Source organism: Panthera tigris, chromosome A3 (assembly GCF_018350195.1).
Source record: "Panthera tigris isolate Pti1 chromosome A3, P.tigris_Pti1_mat1.1, whole genome shotgun sequence".
Lineage (NCBI taxonomy): Eukaryota > Metazoa > Chordata > Mammalia > Carnivora > Felidae > Panthera > Panthera tigris.
In genome coordinates this window covers 60,309,373-60,327,985 of record NC_056662.1, presented here as the reverse complement: position 1 = coordinate 60,327,985, position 18,613 = coordinate 60,309,373, and the positions used below count along the sequence as shown (strand labels likewise).

General features: G+C 37.1%; 1 protein-coding gene across 2 annotated transcripts; it reads left to right on the top strand.

Annotated features, from left to right (window-relative positions):
- The first annotated feature begins 6 nt into the window (after positions 1–6).
- On the top strand, positions 7–13,533 carry MRPL30 (mitochondrial ribosomal protein L30). 2 transcript variants are annotated; one of them, XR_006215659.1, is made up of 8 exons: positions 7–116; positions 4,431–4,508; positions 6,173–6,253; positions 10,461–10,607; positions 10,838–10,911; positions 10,990–11,149; positions 12,725–12,848; positions 13,439–13,533. XR_006215659.1 is itself a non-coding variant. In XM_015544608.2 (7 exons), exons 1-6 carry the CDS (start codon positions 45–47, stop codon positions 11,120–11,122), a joined length of 585 nt encoding a protein of 194 aa, XP_015400094.2. In that variant the 5' UTR covers positions 7–44; the 3' UTR covers positions 11,123–11,149; positions 12,725–13,021. The 2 variants fall into 2 exon arrangements, 1 of the variants encoding a protein (XP_015400094.2); XM_015544608.2 differs by lacking the exon at positions 13,439–13,533 and having other exon boundaries at positions 12,725–13,021.
- Positions 13,534–18,613: the final 5,080 nt, after the last annotated feature.

Below are 18,613 nucleotides of genomic sequence, written 5' to 3'. Positions count from 1 at the left end.
TGAAGGGGCGGGACGTGGCCGGAACTGAAGTGCCGGGGTTGACTATGAGTATGCTATATGACGGCCGGGTTTGTGTGTTGCGCTTCGTGGGCGCCCGTCTGCTCTGCTTCCCCTCGGTGAGTAAGGTCGGGCTGAAGAGTATTTAGGAATATTGCATTTTTGCCAGGAGTGGGTACCTGGGAACGCCGTGGAGATGTGGATTGATTTTCCTATTGGATTCTGAGTTTGCGGATCGTAATAACCTAAATGAATTTGCGCCCGTTCACTGTCCCTTGGGATCGCGAAAAGCCAGTGGTCGAGCGGATCTGGTTTCCCAGTTCCGGAGCCGCGCGGCTTGCTAAGCCCGGCTCTGGACCCGCCTAGGCAAGATAGTTTAGTGGGGCAGGGAATTCAGGGTTGTTTTGGCAGTTTTTGTGCTTCTGTTTATAACTAATTTCGGTTTCCCACTGGGGGTCCGCGTAACTTGAATTTTTTGTTAATGAGGATAAAAGCTTGCTGATTGCATCTTAGAAGGCAACACCTTCGGGAGTTTGCAGTTAAAATATTTACCATTTTACTAAAAGCTATAATTTTGCAATCATGTTTTTGATCGCCGCCTACCCAGAGCTGCCTGTTTTGCATATTTTCGCCAACAGGCGCTGATGAAGACTGCCTGTTACTTTTTAGGCGTTAGGAATTAAACATTTTTTGCGTTCAGAGATATCGGTTAATTGAAAGGAAAATTCTATGTTGTGCGTTTTCAGTGTTTTCCTTCCTTTTGTCAGTAAGTAGGTGTCTAAAACTGTTCGGATATTAACTGGGGCAAAAAGTAGAAAATCACCTTGGTAGCCTTCCCCCCATGGGTATGTTAATATTTTACTGATAGCTTTCCAGAGTTTTTCTGTGTATACATATACAGTCACAGACATTTTCTTAATGGAAAAGGGATCATACTTCTCATGATGCATGTGTTTTCCTATTTTTGCAAGAGAAAAGCTACTGTACAGTAGAAGACAGTATAGTTGCTTCAAGGTCCAAGAGTTGTGTGAGTAATTATTACATTAACCTTTATTTTTTATTAAAACTTACAACTTTTCACTGTCACACCTTCTGAAGTCTGTAAATTAAACTTAATTCAGCAGAAATTGATAGCGTACCTACTACACAACAGGTGCTGCTCTTGGTAGATGCTTGGGATACATCTGTGAATAGATAGGGCACACCAAGAAAAAAAAAATTTTTTTTTAATTTATTGTCCTTGCGGAATTAACATGTTAACTGGGTGGAGACAGACAGTAAGCAACAAACCTAACAAACTATGTTAGAAGAGAAGCGCTATGGAAAGAAAATCCAGTGGAGTGAGGAGTGCTGACAATTGTGGGGGGTCAAAATGTTAAACAATGGAATCAGGATAGACCCCACTAAGAAGAGATTTGAGCACCTTATTTTAGCAATAAGGGAACTAACTATATGAATATCAGGAGCATTCCAGGAGAAAAAACAGTCCAGAGGAGCTTGTCTGCCTGGCAACTTCTAGGACCTGTAAGGGTGTCAGTGTGTATCCAGTGAGCAAGGGAGCAGTTGGAGATGAAGTCCTAGAGGTAGGGGTTAAGGACTGGCTATTGCTCTGAGACATTGGAGGTTTTGGTTTTTTAATAAATAAGCTTTTTATTTTAGGATAACTTTAGGTTTACAGAAAAGTTGTGAAAATAGTAAAGTTCCTATATACCCACATCCTATTTCCCCTTTTATTAACATCTTACATTAGTATGGTACATTTGTTAGAATTGATGAACCAGTATTATTACACTGTTAACTAAAGTCCATATTTCATTCGAATTTTCTTAGTGTTTACCAGATGTCCTTTTACCCCATTTAGTTAGTAGTCATGTCTCCTTAGGCTCCTCTTGATTATGGAAGTTTCTCACTTTCCTTGTTTTTGGTGATCTTGACAGTTTTAAGGCAGTCAGGTATTTGAAGACATACTCCCATCATTTTGAGTTTTTAAGCAGTTCGTTTTCTAGTGCTACAAAGTGCTCCAGGTTCATCTTAATATATTCCCTGTGGTAGCCCTATGATTAGCCATTTCTCAAAGGAGCCCTGGTTCCTTTTATTAGAGAATGCTAAGATCAGGCGCTGAGTGTGTTCATTGCTACTGGGATGCCATTCAGCTAACAGAGCTAACCCATATATATATATATATATATATATATATATATATATATATATATATATATATACACACACACACACATTCATACCTGTGATTATTTCTATATCCATCAGTATCTATATTAAGCTAAACATGAGCTCAAACTCTCAACTTGTGTCATTGGATCACATGGATTATTCTAGCTTTCTCCTCTTATATGTTACCTTTCACTTCAACAGTGAGAAACCTGGCTCATTGGAAGGTTTGGGGAAGAGGAGTTGACATGATTTGATTTGGGATTTTAATGAAATGGTTGCTGCTATGGAGAAGAGGGCTTATGGAAGTTGGACTGGAAACCGGAAGGCCCCTTAGGAGGCTTTTGCTGAAATCTAAATGATAAGAGAAAAGTAATAAAATGTGAAGCCAAATGAATTGGGTTAATATATAATGTTTAACTTAGGAGGAAGAAGTATGGTAGAGAAAATAATTTATCGTTACCTATTTGATTGCAGAGCCAGAGGATTAAATAAGCATCTCTTCTAAGGAAGCGTCGATACAAAATATATATAAACAACCAGCCAAGCAATGGCTGATGATTTGCACTAGATACTGATTTGAACTAGAAATTCTTATGCTGTATAGTAATCTTTGAAGTCTGAATGAGAGTTACGAAATTTAGATATACTTCTGAATTCTGAGTTGAGCAGACCATAGTTCTAACCCATTAATTGATTCAAACATTCATAAACAAACACTGGGTGCCTACTGTTCATCAGATACTGTGCTAGATGCTGAGAGTAGAAAATGAACAAGATAAAATTCTGGCTTTCATGGCACTAAGGATTTAGTAGTTGACTCTTCTAAAACTGATGCATAATTAATTTTGAGAGACTGGTTTAGTTGCTGAGAATTTTTCAAAAGTCTTGGCTCTTTTAATGGGACATCTTGCATTGATTCCCACAACTTCATTGTTTGCCCACATCACAGGAAAGACTTGATGAGCTTGAGTGAGCCAGAATCTGGTGGATTCACCGAAGTACAGCATTTACCCAATTTTAGTGTGTTAGGGTATTCTTATTACAACTTTGTAATAATTTCATAATAGCAAAAACTACCATTTGTTGAGGGCTTCCTATGTACTAAAAACTGTTTTAGGTGTTTTTAGAATGATTCATTTGGAAGGTAGATATTATATTCTGTCCTTTTGAAAAAAAAATTGAAACACACAAATTAAGTAACCTATGAAAAATGTACATGTAGTTCATAAACCTTATCTTTCTGCTTTTGTATACATCAGTATAATTGGTTGTAATTATTGCCTGTCTAAATAAACATGACTTTTTTACATCATAGAAGCAATGCATATTCATTAAGAATAGTTTAAAAATACAAGTATTCAAGAAAGAAAGTTATAGTTTACTTTTTAACAGAAAGGTATTATGATTTAGTGAAAATGCACTGGAGTAGGAATTAATGAGAATTGGGTTCCAAACTATATGCTCCTTGGATAAGCTGGATGCCCTTGGATTGGATTGGATTGAAGGTGGATGCCCTTCAAAATGAATGAATTTTCATTTTCCACATACATAGGCTAAGGTGGTCAATTCTAGAGGCACCTGGGTAGCCCAGTTAGTGAAGCATCCACCTCTTGATTGCTCAGGTCATGATCCCAGGGTTTGGGGATCCAGCCATGCACTGGGCTCCGTGTTGAGCTTTTGTGATTTTCTCTCTCTCTCTCTCTCTCTCTCTCTCTCTCTCCCTCTCTCTCCCTCCCTCCCTCCCTCCCTCCCTCCCTCCCTCTCTCCCCCTCTCTCCCCCTCTCCCCCTCTCTCCCCAGCTTACTTGCTCACTCTCAAAATACATAAACATTTTTTTTCTTTTTTTCTTTTTTAAAGAAGGTTGTCAATTCTCATTCTAGGAGTCTGGATTTCTTCAGTCCCTTCTAGTCCTTTCATTTTGTGATTTTATAACAAAGCATTCTTTATCTGTGCTCTTTGGTGAAGAAATTAAGTAGTAGTGATTTCTTTGCCCATTTTTATTGAATCAACCTAGTTTCTAACTCATCTGGCAAAAATGGAATGTGATTAATGTATAATTGCTACATATGGTTTTGCTGAATTCTGAATAAAACATTTATTATAACTTCTTACTCTTACTGCATTAAAATAACTAGGATTTTACTGTTAAACTTCAGTCAAGTTTATAATTAACTTCTTTAGGTTTTTAATAATATGTAAGTAGGCACCTGTCCATTTCCAATACATATTTGACCCACGGATCTATTTTATGCTTGTCATAGCCTTTGAAGAGAACAGTCACCACACTCATGGCAGGGATTTTGCGCTCAATAGTTCAGAAGCCCCCAGGTGGACTCCAAGTAAGTATTTCTTTTCAAGTATCATCTTTCTCTGTTTTTTTATTCCTTAAGAGTGATTTCTTTCTCTTTTGTAATTAACAAAACAAACAGGCAAGTTAAACTGTACAAGTTCCTTTTTTTATATAGTGTTTTTTAATGTTGAAGAGCAGTTTTATTTATGATTTATGATCTGCTGTTTTATCACTAAAAATTTAAAAACACAAAAGATCTTTTCCTGGAGAACATGCTGGTAAAAAATGGCCACTGTTGATTCCCCTTAATCTTTTTAAAGTTTTAGGTTTTTTCCCTTCAATTATGAAAAGAGTATATTTCCAATCATAGAAAAATATGGAAGAGCAGAAAGAAGAAAAGCCCTCTCCCAGAGATCACTAATGTTTGTATTTTCATGTAATTCCTTCTATTCTTTCTTACAGAAATTGTAGCAGTACAGCCTAACCCATTCATGAGGGCCAGAGTCTAGATACAGACCTGCTGCTGGCCATACATTGGTGCTTTACGTACATTGCCTTAACCTTAGATTAATCCTGTGTGGTCAGTATTATTTCCTTCTTAAATAGCTGAGGAAATTGACTCTCTGAGAGGATAAGTGTCTCATTTCTCACAAATGGTGAGCACAGAGCCAGGATTAGAAGCCCATGTTTTTCCTTTCTCTCCCTCATTCACTCCTACCTACTGTCTAGTTGTTTGTGGATCTCTTCAGGACAGAGAGGGCATGAAAGGAATGATTATTGCCCATCCAGAGGGGAGTTTCCTGATGGGAAGGACTGGCAGTGAATCCTTTTTCTTTAGCAGACTGAGAGCAACAAGACTGGAAGATTATAGAAAGGGAATAAGAAATAGGAACTAGGAGTGTTGGCATTGTAGGGACTAGAAAGAAAATTGGCAACTCCTTTTCTTTTACATTGTATTGTTGAAGGTAAATTATTGCACATTGTCTAGAGCAGGCGTTGGCAAACTATGGCCTGCAAGTCAAATTCAGTCCACCTATTTTTGTAAATCAAGTTTTATTAGAACATAGCCATGCCTATTTGTTTACATATTGTTTGTGGCTGCTTTTACCTTACAGTGGCAGAGTTGAGACTTGACAATGGAAACCATACAGCCCTAAAGCTGGAAATATTTCCTGTCTTGTCCTTTATAGAAAAATATTGCCCACCCTGGTCAAGAAGTCTATATTTGACTCATATATGGAATTTAAGAAACAAAACAGATAAACATAGGAGAAAAAAGAAAAAAAGAGAGGCAAACCAGAAAACAGACTCTTAACTATAGAGAACAAACTGAGGGTTACTGGAGGGGATGGGAGTGGGAGGATGGGCTAGATGGGTGATGGGTACTAAGGAGGGCACCTGTCATGATGAGCACTGGGTGTTGTGGAAGTGGGAATCACTAAATTCTACACCTAAAACTGATATTACACTGAATGTTAACTAACTGGAATTTAAATAAAAACTTGAAAAAAAAAAAAAGAGAGAAGTCTATGTGTGCTTTTTGCTTTATAATGTTAGTGGTAAGGTGAGATGTATTCACTCAGCTAAGGAGCTGAGATAAAGGTTTGATAATTATAGGTTAAATAAAAACAGACTTTTGTCACCTAAAAATTGGTGAGTATAGATTTCTGCACTAGCCAGAGTTTTTTAAAAAATGTTTTCTATCATGTTTAGACTGTAACAAAAGGTGTGGAGTCTCTCATTTGTACAGATTGGATTCGTCACAAATTTACCAAGTCAAGAATTCCAGATAAAGTAAGAACAAGGGTTTGGCGGGGTGGGGGTTAGCGTTACTATTTTTTTAAGCATGTTATGTTTTCAAATGGTACCTATTTGTGTAATATTGAAAACTTTTACATTGAATTATTTGTGAATGTCCATGGTAGTATAGAGTTTAAATAACACATGGTAGAATTTATCTAGGTAATGATTCTTTTTTTGTTTGTTTGTTTGTTTTGTTTTTGTTTTTTTAATGTGCCACTGGCCTTTGAAGTAGTGGGGTTTTATCATCTTAGTACCTGTTTATTCCCGCTTATGGTTTTTGCCTTAATATTTTGTGTTTTCATATCACCATTATCCTCAGGAAAACAGTGGGTCTTCCTCCGGCTCAGACTCTGTCTCTGTGCTTCTTTGTGTTCACTTTATATATTGAGTATTGCAACTTGGGATCTTTGCGTTTTCTTTGCTATACTTATGTGTACATATCATACTTTTGGAAAACACTGGCTAAGCCCCCTATTGACTTTCGTTTTATTTTGTTTAAATGAATAGACTTTATTTCTTACAGCAGTTTTTGCCTTATAGAAAAATTGAACAGAAAGTACAGAGAGTTCCCATATATATACTCCCTCCCCCAACATATATAGTTACCCTATAATTAACATTTTGTATTGGTATATATTTGTTAGAATTGATGGACCAGAATTGACAGATTATTATAAACTAAAGTCCTTAGATTGCATCGGGGTTTACTATTAGTGTTACACATTCTGTGGCTTTTGACAAATGCACAATGTCCTGGGTCATTAGGGAATCATACAAATAGTTTCATTGCCCTAAAAATCCTCTGTTCTTCACCTGTTCATCCCTCCCTCTCATCTCCCAACCCCTGGAAACCACTGATATTTTTCCTGTTTTTATAGTTTTGCCTTTTCCAGAATTTCTTATCGTTGGAATCATGCACATGTAATCTTTCAGACTGGCTTCGTTCACTTAGCAATATGCAGTTAAGGTTTCTTGACGTCTTGCCACCAGGATTGCTAGCTTTTTGTTAACTATACTTAGTCAAAAGAATGATAAATTGTGAGTTAGCTAAAACATATCTGGATAGAATTAAGGAAAAACACGAATTTGAAAGATCAAGTTATTTTCCATTAAAGTGGCTGGGGACTCAGAAATCAAACAAGTTTCTGGAAATAATGAAAGTTGCATTTTTATAACCTGAGTTGTGTGGCTATGCAGTTCATTTCTTTTTATTACAAATAATATTTGGTTTTATGGATGTACTGTAGTTTGTTTAGCCATTCATCTCCTGAAGGACATCTTAATTGTTTCCAGTTCTTGACAGTAGTGAATAAAGCTGCTGTAAACATTTGTGTGCAAGTTCTTGTGGGGACATAAGTTTTCAACTCGTTTGAGGTAAGTACCTAGAAATGCAATTATGCAGTTGATGGAATATATGGAAAAGACTACATTTAGTTTTTAAAGTCTGGGTTTTTTTGTGTTTTTTTTTACCCCAATTTTTTGTATTGCAGCGAAATATATATACAGTGTACCGTCTCAACCATTTTTAAGTGTACGTTACAGTGTTATTAAATACATTCATATTGTTGTGCAGTCATCACACCATCCATCTCCAGAACTCTTCATCTTATAAAACTGGAACTCTGTACCCATTAAATAATAACTCCCCAATCTCTTTTCCCCAGCCTTTGACAACTACCATTCTCCTTTGATTTTTTTTTTTAAGATAAAATAGTGTTACCATTGACTATTTTGACACCTTTAATGTGCTTGATGTTCTTATATCAGAAACCTCTTTATTTTTCAAGTCATGGCTTTGCTGCTGCTATGCTCTCCACAACTGTATTGTCTTGTATCTTTTCATGTTTCTTAGTCTGTAAAGTTCTAGAATAAAAGGATAGATACAGACGTTAGCATTCCTTTAAAATGTGTAAGGCGTTGATTTTGATTGTCAGCTGTAGCAAATATGAAAATTCAAACTTCATGGAAATGATTCTGAGATGTGTATCTTCAGCCCATGCCTATCTTCTGAACTTATTCCTGTATTCTCACATGTTCCTAGACCCTGCCTTGTGGATAATGCAGAGGTATTTCAGGTTAAACATATTTAGAATCAAACTCATCTTACTTTCCCTCCAAACAACCAAATGAAATAGGATGCTCGTCCTGTATTAGTTATATCAGTTAATGCTACCATCCTTTACCTGATTTCCCAAATCAGGGTGGAGATGTGTCCATCTCAACCCCTCCTTTTCCTCCATTCACCACAAATGCATCTATTTTACTGTCCAAAGTCCCCAAATGAGTCCCTTTTCTGTTGCAGCTACTGTAGTTCAGGCTCTTAAACCAGGGCTGCAAGTTTCCTGGTACCAGTCTCCCATTCCCACTTCATTTTGTCTTCTTGTAAGTATATTCTTTCTGAGTCCCTTAAAATTGTAGTCATATTGCTTCAAGTCTTCAAGAGCTCTGTATCCCTTCTGGAAATTTCTGAAGGCTCAGCACAGTTGAGCAATTTAACTTCATCCTCTACATTGCTTTTCATGTTTTTTTCTACTTGAGCCACACATTTACCCTTGGTTTTCCCAGATATTTTGTGCTCTTTACACTGTTTCTTTAAATCTTTGTTTTTCTTCAGCATGCCTGCCCCATCCTCTGTTTACCACCATTCTTCTCACCCTGCATCTCTTCAAAACCCCTGGAAAATACAAATGAGCAAAAAGACACCCTTAATCCCACCACCTGGAGACAGCTTCCATATTCTTTTCTGTTATATGTTTTTAAAGATGTGAATCATCTCATGTAAAATGCTTCTTTAGCTGCTGTCTTCATTTAGCAATATAATGTGAGCCTCTCAGCAGATAAGTTTCTACAATATTATTTTATAATTAAATAATACCCTTTTTGGTCAAAGTGCCACCATGTGTGTGTGTCCGTGTGTCCATGTCCTTCCTTGGTCTGATTTCCCAGAGGTGATATGACTTGATCTAATGTCTTTGAGACCTTTATACATATATTAGTGTATGTATATGCACATATGTATATTACATGATTCTTAGAATCAGTCGTTATGTAGTGTATCCTGTGTACACACTCATGTATTTGGTACAGATGAAACAAATATGAGATCCTACTACACATAGTGGTGTGGAATTATTTTTTTCTCAAGAATGTATTATGGCCATCCTTCAATGTTAGTAGCTGCTAAGATAGTTAGCCTTACTGGTTTTTATGGCAGCATTGTATCCCATGGGATACATCATAATTTATTCAGTTGTATCATATATTACTGGTTTTATTATTTTGTACTAGTTTTAATTCAGATGTATGCCTTGTAATTCCATTTATTCCAGTTATTCCATTTATTCCAGTTATTCTATGAGGAACATGGATGTGGCCTTTAAATTTTTCATTATTACAAATAGTATTACCATGTACCTCTTTATTTAGTACATTTTATATACTCAGGGAAGTTTTTTGTGTGATAGCTTACTAGAACCTTTTGAGTTTTTAGAGAATCAGTATTAATGTCAGCTCTCTTGAGCTGTTTCTGACCCTTTGTAGGCAGTCATTTGTACTAACACGTACTCATGTGTTGTCATTGTAAGCTTATCTTTGATGCCCTGCCTGAATGGGGTGGAGGGATGCTACTGTGCCCCGCTTATCTGGTGCTAATACAGTCTCCTGGCATTTGAACTCTTTAATGTCCTTTGGTTACTCCCGCTTTGCTTTTAAAACAAAACAAAACAGGGGCGCCTGGGTGGCTCAGTCGGTTGAGCGTCCGACTTTGGCTCAGGTCATGATCTTGCGGTCCATGAGTTCGAGCCCCGCGTCAGGCTCTGGGCTGATGGCCCAGAGCCTGGAGCCTGCTTCCGAGTCTGTGTCTCCCTCTCTCTCTGCCCCTCCCCCGTTCATGCTCTGTCTCTCTCTGTCTCAAAAATAAATGTTAAAAAAAAAATTAAAAAAATAAAATAAAATAAAATAAATAAAAAATAAAAAAATAAAACAAAACAAAACAAAGCAGTCTTTGCCTGTGTGATTTTTTTTTTTCAAAGTATGCAATCCTTAGACTTTGTCTGAATAATCAGTTTGAAGATGAGGATTTCAGAAAGATTGGGGATGAGATCGTGATGTAGATTTTGGGGGGTGGTTAAGAAAGGAAAAGGAAATACATAGAAACTGTGTAATTGAAAACTTACCATTTATAATTCTTCTTTCCTAGGTATTTCAGCCTTCACCTGCAGATCATGAAAAATATGGTGGGGATCCACAGCACCCTCATAAACTACATATTGTTACCAGAATAAAGAGTACAAAAAGACGTCCATATTGGGAAAAAGATATAATAAAGATGCTTGGATTAGAAAAAGTAAGCAGCTGTTTAAGTCCTCTTAAGTTAGTTGTTTAAATTTGCTTTAAATTTTATAATTTTTAAACTTTAAGGTACATTTTTATTACTTCACTCATTTAAATGTATTATTTAGTGTAATTTATTTGAAAATTTGATTCAGACAAAATGAGTTTCACCTTAACATTTCACTGTAACATGGGACCATCTGCTTTGAAATGGATCCATAACCCTGTTTCCTTTGTTTATAGGCACATACTCCTCAAGTTCACAAGAATATACCTTCAGTGAATGCAAAACTGAAAGTGGTTAAACATTTGATAAGGTTTGTTGTTTGTTACTTCAGCTATTTAAAAAAGTGTATTACCTAGTATAATTCTAAAAGCATTTTCTTATGTCACAGAATCCAGCCCCTGAAGTTGCCGCAAGGACTTCCAGCGGAAGAGGACATGTCTAACACGTGCCTCAAGAGCACTGGGGAATTAGTGGTGCGGTGGCATCTAAACCCTGTAGATCAGGAAGCAGTTAAGTCCTAATGCCAGAGCAGTTTCATATTTAAAAATGTAAATCATTTTTATTTAAAGATAGAAAGTGTTCTCATTAAAATATATTTTAAATTCTAGCCATTTTCACTGGCTAAACATGGTGTGATTTCTTCCTTATATAGGCTTGGAAGTTTCAGTGCTGGTATTTGATTTAACTCTCTTTTCTGTCTGATAGTTTCACTACAGAATGGGCTGGAGTGGTATTGTTTAAACATCTGGGTTCAGATGTCACCTTAGCAGTCACCATTGACTTGTTTAAAATATTGTTTTCTCTTTTAATTGAACGCAACAAATTCCTTGAGTGTCCCTTTGAGTGAGCACTGTGTTACGTGTTGGGGAAATGCACAGCAGACCAGAACATGGTCCCTGCCCATCAGGAGTTTAGTCTCTTGCTAGAGAACAGAGATTCGGCCACAGTCATTAAACATTGGGTGTAGCTAGATTGACTGCTTTGTGCTTTAGTGTCTATAAGTATATATGTAGAGTTGGCTGCATTTTATTCTTAAATTTAATACCAAAAATAGTATCTTTTTCTAATTATAAATCTGAATTGGCCCAAATTTTGTTGATGTTCTTTGAGTTCCTAAGAAATCTCTGCCAACGGTTGAGGTAATATTTAAAAGATGAGAAAGAAGGGAGAAATCTTTTAGGGAGAATTGTTTTATTTCCTTTTTTTTTTTTTTTTTTTTTTCCTATTTCAGATACCTGGAGGGGTTGGGAGAAGTAAGAATTGTAGGACAGGTTCAATAGTGGGAAGTTTTGTGGCAGCTAATCAAAGATGATGGTGAAGAATCTCTGAATTCTAGTTGCCTATTTCCCTTTGTCTTTTGTGAGGTTTAGTTTGGGCAACAATAACATTGGCATACTACTCATAATTTGTGTAGTATTCATCCTGTCATAGGTCTTGATGTTTTAGAGCATTCAGAATTGCTACCTGAAATGAGCCAGATATCATTAATTACTAAGCTTGAATGCAATTACAGTTTCAATTCGACAATTATGAAATATCTAGTATATGTAAGGCCTGGAGGAGACCTTAAAGCCAGAGGACACTAACTTTAGAGAGCTCATTCTAGTTAGAGAAACCTGTATGCTACAACAAAATGTGTCCCTGCTGGAGGTGGTTTGAGGATAGCTGTGTTAATAAAAGCTGGTCCCTGCTAATTTATTGCCATCTCTTTCACTATACTAATATTAATGTTTAAAATGGGGAAAAGAACATTGGTTAATTTTTACCCAAAGATTCTAATAAAGTTTAGGTAAGTAATTTTAACCTCAACAGTCCATGACTAGAAAAAAGGACCTAAATGTTAAGTTGAATATTTGTAAGTAAAATTGTCTATAAGGAGAAAAGTATAAGGCACACATGGGTATAACCTAGTGCATTAGTTTTCTATTGCTGTGTAACTAATTACCACAAACCCAGTTGCTTAAAGCAACACGCACTTAATCATCCCACTGTTTCTGTGGGTCAGAAGTCTGGGCTTAGCTGGGCTTAGTCACTTACGGTCTCACAAGGCTGAGTTCTCCTCGACCTTGACTGGGGAAGGATCTGCTTCCAAGCTCTCTCATTTCATTTGCTTGTGATTGTAGGATTCATGGCAAGTTGTTTCTTCAAAGGCAGTCACTGTTGAAGAGAGAAACTAGCAAGATGTGTGCTAATGAGGGAGCACAAGGCAAGCTGACAGACCACAAACACCCCCCACAACCCAACCAGGTGGGATATGTGTGATACTCCTCAGGCACTCCTGGCTGCCCAAGAACAAAGGAGAGCGGAAAACAAAAGGTTAACTGATAGAGATCATAGTCCTTCAGGACCTAGGTCTCCGCTAGCCCTCCACAGTGGGAAACAAAGGCAGAAGGAAATGGCAGAACTCCAGTCCCTTGTAACATGCAGCCCATTGACAAATACTTGAGGCTGGCAGAGTAAAATGTTTCTTTAGGAACACCCTACTGTCTTAATGTTTTGCTAGAAGGAAAAACAGCCTTAGCTTGACAATAGCTAGGCCTCCAGTGTCCTGTGAGTCTTTAGCATATGAAAATCTCCCTGGAAACTTCCCCTGGACTTTACCTCCCCCAACCCCATAGTATATAATCAGTCTTTCCTCATCGTCCAGGGCAGGGTGCTTAAATAAAATCACCTTTTTGCACCAAAGATGTCTTCAAGAATTCTTTCTTGGCCATGGACTCCGGACCCTGTGAACCCCACTAACACCTCCAAAAACCTCATCTTGTGCTATACTCTTAGGTAATCATGCAAATGTAGTCATGTACATTCCATCACCTTTGTTGCATTCCATTGGTTAGAGGCAAGTCATAAGTCCAGCCAAACTCAAGGAAGAGGGGAATTACACAAATGTATGACTGCCAAGAGGCAAGGATCCTGGGGGCCTCCTTAAAGATTACCTGCAAGCATGGTAAGTCCATCCCCAAGTAGACCCATGGAAATCCCCATATTGTCATTCCTTTGCTTCGTATCATTTCAAAACCTTTTAAGGACTTCTTGCTTAGTTTTGTCTTTGGGTCTCCGAGAAGTTACCTGAGCGCTAGCACTACTTTTAAGGACCATTCCAGTTCTCTTGACATCTTCTCAATCTAAAATTGCACCTCTTCCAGGGGCATCTTTTGTCCTCGCAATACTAATACTTAGCATCCTAACTAGCACAGTTTCACCAAGAGCAGTTCCACCAAGTGGAATTGCACTGGCCATTTTGAGGAGATTTGACACAAATAAGATGGTGCATTTAGGAGGTACCTTACAACAAAAAAAGCGAAGAAATCCCATGAAGAGATTATTTGTCCTGTTTTTCTAAAAAAGAGATAATTTTGCTTAATATAGGTGGTATCCTCTCCTTCCCAAACTTCCAGGAGTAACAAGTACTGGTTTTTTGATCACACAGCTTGATAAAATTTTCAAGGGTCCAAGTTACTGTCTAAACCATCTGTCACTCTTTATATATGTATATACATCAAAACTTTTCTGCATCTAAACTTTTCTCTCTTGGGGCTCCTGGGTGGCTCAGTCGATTAAGTGTCAGACTTCGGCTCAGGTCATGATCTCATGGTTCATGAGTTTGAGCCCCACAAGAGGTTCTGTGCTGATAGCTCAGACCCTGGAGCTAGCTTCAGATTCTGTGTCTCCCACTCTCTGCCCCTCCCTCCCTCATGCTGTCTGTCTGTCTCTCTCTCTCTCTCAAATAAATAAACATTAAAAAAAATTTTTTTAATAGATGAATAATTCTTCATATTCTGTTCTCTAATTTTCTGCATTGTATGGAGAAAAAATTTGTTGGTCACTTAAGTTAAAGATAATATAAAGTGTTAAGAATGTTATATGTTATACTAATTGTTAACACTTTATATATTATAAACAATATAAATCAGGTACAATAATTACAGAGAAATACAAATATGTATGTAGCATAATGAATATGATTTACTCCTTATTAAGATGGTAAATTTAATATGTATACTTTTTTTTTCTTTTAAGTATTTGAGAGAGAGAGTGTGCGCTCACACAAGAGAGAGCAGGAGAGGGATAGAGAGAATCTCAAGCAGGCTCTGTGCTGTCAGCACAGAGCCCAACACTGGGGCTCAATGAACTGTGAAAATCATGAACTGTGAAATCATGAAATCATGGCCTGAAATCAAGAGTTGCATGTTCAACTGACTGAGTCACCCAGGTACTCCTACATCTTTTATTTAATATAATTATAAATTATACTTTTTTTTTTAAAGTTTATTTATTTTGAGAGAAAGAAAGGAGAAGCAGAGAAAGAATCCCAAGCAGGCTCTAAGCTCAGCATAGACCTGAGGCAGGGCTCGATCCCATGACCATGAAATCATTACCTGAGTTGATACCAAGAGGTGGACACTTAACTGACTGAGCCAGCCAGGTGCCCCGGACAAATTCTATTGTAAAGCAATAGATACAAACTTAGGTTTATTAAATATAAATGTCCATGCCTAAATACATATAAAGGTATATTAACAAATTATTGCAATCTGCATGAATAATGTAAAATAAAGGTAAAAATCAAGTTTGAGTAAACCAAGGTATTTTTGTCTAGAGAATCATTATTTCCTATTTTATTTTTTTAAATTTTTTAAGTAAATTTATTTATTTTGAGAGAGGCAGAGATAGCACAAGTAGGGGAGGGGTAGGGAGAGGGAGGGAAAGAGAATCCCAAGCAGGTTTCGCACTGCCAGCTCGGAGCCCAATGTGGGGCTCGAACTCACAAAACTGTGAGATCATGACCTGAGCCGAAACCAAGAGTCTGTTGCTAAACTGACTGAGCCACCCAGGCACCCCTTTTTCCTATTTTAGATACTTAGCACATATCTTGTCCTCTCTCAAAACTATTCTTGATTTTGCCTTTCCCAAAGTCATACCCAAATTTGAAACAGTAAAATTATTAAGATGTATTTTATTCTTAAACTGTCTATGGATTTTCTTTCTTTTTTTAATTTTCTTTTTATGTTTATTCATTTTTGAAAGAGAGAGAGTACAAGTAGGGGTGGGCAGAGAGAGGGGGGACACAGAATCTGAAGCACTCTCCAGGCTCTGAGCTGTCAGTACAGAGCCTGACGTGCGGCTCAAACTCACGAACTGCGAGATCGTGACGTGAGCTGAAGTTGGGCACTCAACCAACTGAGCCACCCAGGTGCCCCTGCCTATGAGTTTTCTAAAGTGGCCATCAGATAACAAAGATTTGCTGTTCACCACATAAAAGTAAAAGCAGTAGGGATGATTGTCTAAAAATTCTCCAAACTTGAGTTCAAAATGATTATGAGCATTTTTGTCTACCAAACTTAGTATTGACAGAAATCTGACAACTTAGAGTTGATCTCTCTAGATTAATTACATATAAGTAAAGTCTATTAAATATCTTTTAATGAATATACATTTTTTCAAATTAAAAGAAATAAGATTGGACACAAAGATACAATAACTACCTTCCAAAAGATTGTTTCCATTATTCTAGATTCACAAATTCTCCCCTCTCTCCACCCCCTTTCCTTTCATTACAAATCTGAACAAGCATTAGGGAACTGATTCAATTAAATGGAAATCATCAGAGGCCCATTGCTGTATTTAATCTTGTTATATCAGTAGCCAAGACATATACATCCACCTTGTTAAGAACTGTAGCAGCAAAAAAAGTGTGAAAGCTTCAGTTGATTTGGTTCTAGGGTCTCTACTACACTTAATAGTACAGACTCTTCCACTGACAACTAACTTGGTATTTTTTGGCGAGTCCCCTGACGTATGAAGTGTTGTTTCGGTCTCTTTATACATCACTGTCCAATACTGCAACACTCAAAACCCTATTACCTCTCTCCTATGGGTCTGTGGTGTCATGCATTAATCTAAGAAATTCAGACAAAAGGACCAGCCCTCTGACAGCATGGACCCTAAATACATTCCTGTTGGGATGTTAAATTATTTTTCCATTGTATTTATTAAATTCTCTGTCTGTTTAGTGTCTGTAGTCATGCTCATTCTACTCTTTTCCCTGAGGTTAAAGAAATCCTGTGTTTTTCTTTCTCATCTCAGGTTTGAGGAGTTACTACTTTTGTTCAAACTTGTCCCCCATGACACTTTGTCACTGAGATCCACATCTCATTTATTGCTTTGTTCTCTGGTTCAGAGATAATGGAGTTCTTAGAGAGGGTCTCAGAGCCACTGACAGGGACTGGTACTTTTATTAAGGCATTTTCTTATTTACAATACTAATTTGGTAAAATCTGCCTGAATGCCATGTTTCAACTTAGTACAATGCAAGAAACTACCTTTCCATAGGATGAAATATAGAATAGGACTTGGAAAGGCCCCTCAACCAAAAACTCCCTCCCATCACTGTTAGGGAGTCTGACATTCCTCTATTAGAAATGCAGTCATTTAAAGAAAAAGCAAAATTGTCTTTATTTTCAGATGACATAATTTTACACATAGAAAAATTCTAAAGACCCCCCCCCCCACCAAAACTGTTAGATCTAATAAACAAATACAGTAAAGTTGCAGGATTCAGTCAACATACAAAAAACTCAGCATTTCTATTAAATTATCTGAAAAAGAAATTGTTACAATCTCATTTACAATAGTCAAAAACAATAAAATACTTAGGAATAAATTTAACCAGAGAGGTAAAATATCTCTGCTCTTAAAACCACAAAACATTAATGAAAAAAAATCAAATAAGACCTAAATGGAAAGATATTCTGTGTTTATGGACTGGAAGAATTAATGTTAAAATGTCCACACTATTCAAAGGCATCTATAGATTCAATGCAATCTGTATCAAAATTCCAATGGCTTTTTTTTTTTTTTTTTTTTTTTACAGATATAGAGAAAATAATCCTAAAATGTACATGGAACCACCAAAGACCCAGAATAGCCAAAGCAATCCTGAGGGAAAGAAAAGTGGGAGGCATCATACTTACTCATTTCAAGCTATATTACAAAGCAATAGTAATCAAGCAGAATAGTATTGGCATAAAATAAATGTATAAACCAATAGAACAGAATCGAGAGCATAGAAATAAGCCCATGCATATACAGCCAACTGTATTTGACAAGGGAGCCAAGAACACTCAATGGGGAAAAGACAGTCTTTAATAAATGGTGCTGGGAAACTTGGATATTCACATGTAAAAGAATGAAACTAAATCTTTATCTTAACACCACTCGCAAAGAATTAACTCAAAAGGGATTAAAGACTTAAATGTAAGACTAGAAACCATAAAACTAGAAGAAAACAGGAAAAAGCTTGACATAGGTCTTGGCAATGACTTCTTGGATATGATACCTAAAATGCAACAAAATCGATGAACAAGTGGGACTACATTAAAAAGCCTCTGCACAGCAAAGGAAACCATCAACAAAATGAAAAGACAACCTGTGGAATGGAAAAAAATATTTGCAAACCATATACCTGAGAAGGGGTTAGTATCCAAAATATATAAAGAGTCCTACAACCCAATAGCAAAATAAATAGTCCAATTTTAAAACTGGGCCAAGGGCCTGAATACATATTTTTCCAAAGGGGATCTATGAATGGCAGGTACACGAAAAGGTGCTCAACATCACTAATCATTAGGGAATGCAAATCAAAACCACAATGAGTTATCTCATATTAGAGTATATACCATCAGGGGGCACCTGGGGTGGCTCAGTGGTTAAGTGCCAACTTTGGCTCAGGTCATGATCTTGCGGTTTGTGAGTTCAAGCCCCACATCAGGCTCTGTGCTGACCACTCAGAGCCTGGAGCCTGCTTTGATTCTGTGTCTCCCTCTCTTCCCCTCCCTGACACCGTTTGTCTCTCTCTCTCTGTCTTTCTCTCTCAAAAATAAAACATTTAAAAAAAAAGCTATCGTCAGAAATATAAGAGATAACATGCTGGCAAGGATGTCCAGAACATTGTTGGTGGGAATGTAAATTTGTACAGTCACTATGGAAAACAATGTGCAGTTTCCTCAAAA

Excerpts from the sequence above, each read along its gene's own strand:
- MRPL30 (XM_015544608.2), top strand. The coding sequence starts at position 45 with ATGAGTATGCTATATGACGGCCGGGTTTGTGTGTTGCGCTTCGTGGGC. Across the intron at positions 117-4,430 it reads GTCTGCTCTGCTTCCCCTCG|CCTTTGAAGAGAACAGTCAC; the intron begins GTGAGTAAGGTC and ends TGCTTGTCATAG. Across the intron at positions 10,608-10,837 it reads AGATGCTTGGATTAGAAAAA|GCACATACTCCTCAAGTTCA; the intron begins GTAAGCAGCTGT and ends CTTTGTTTATAG.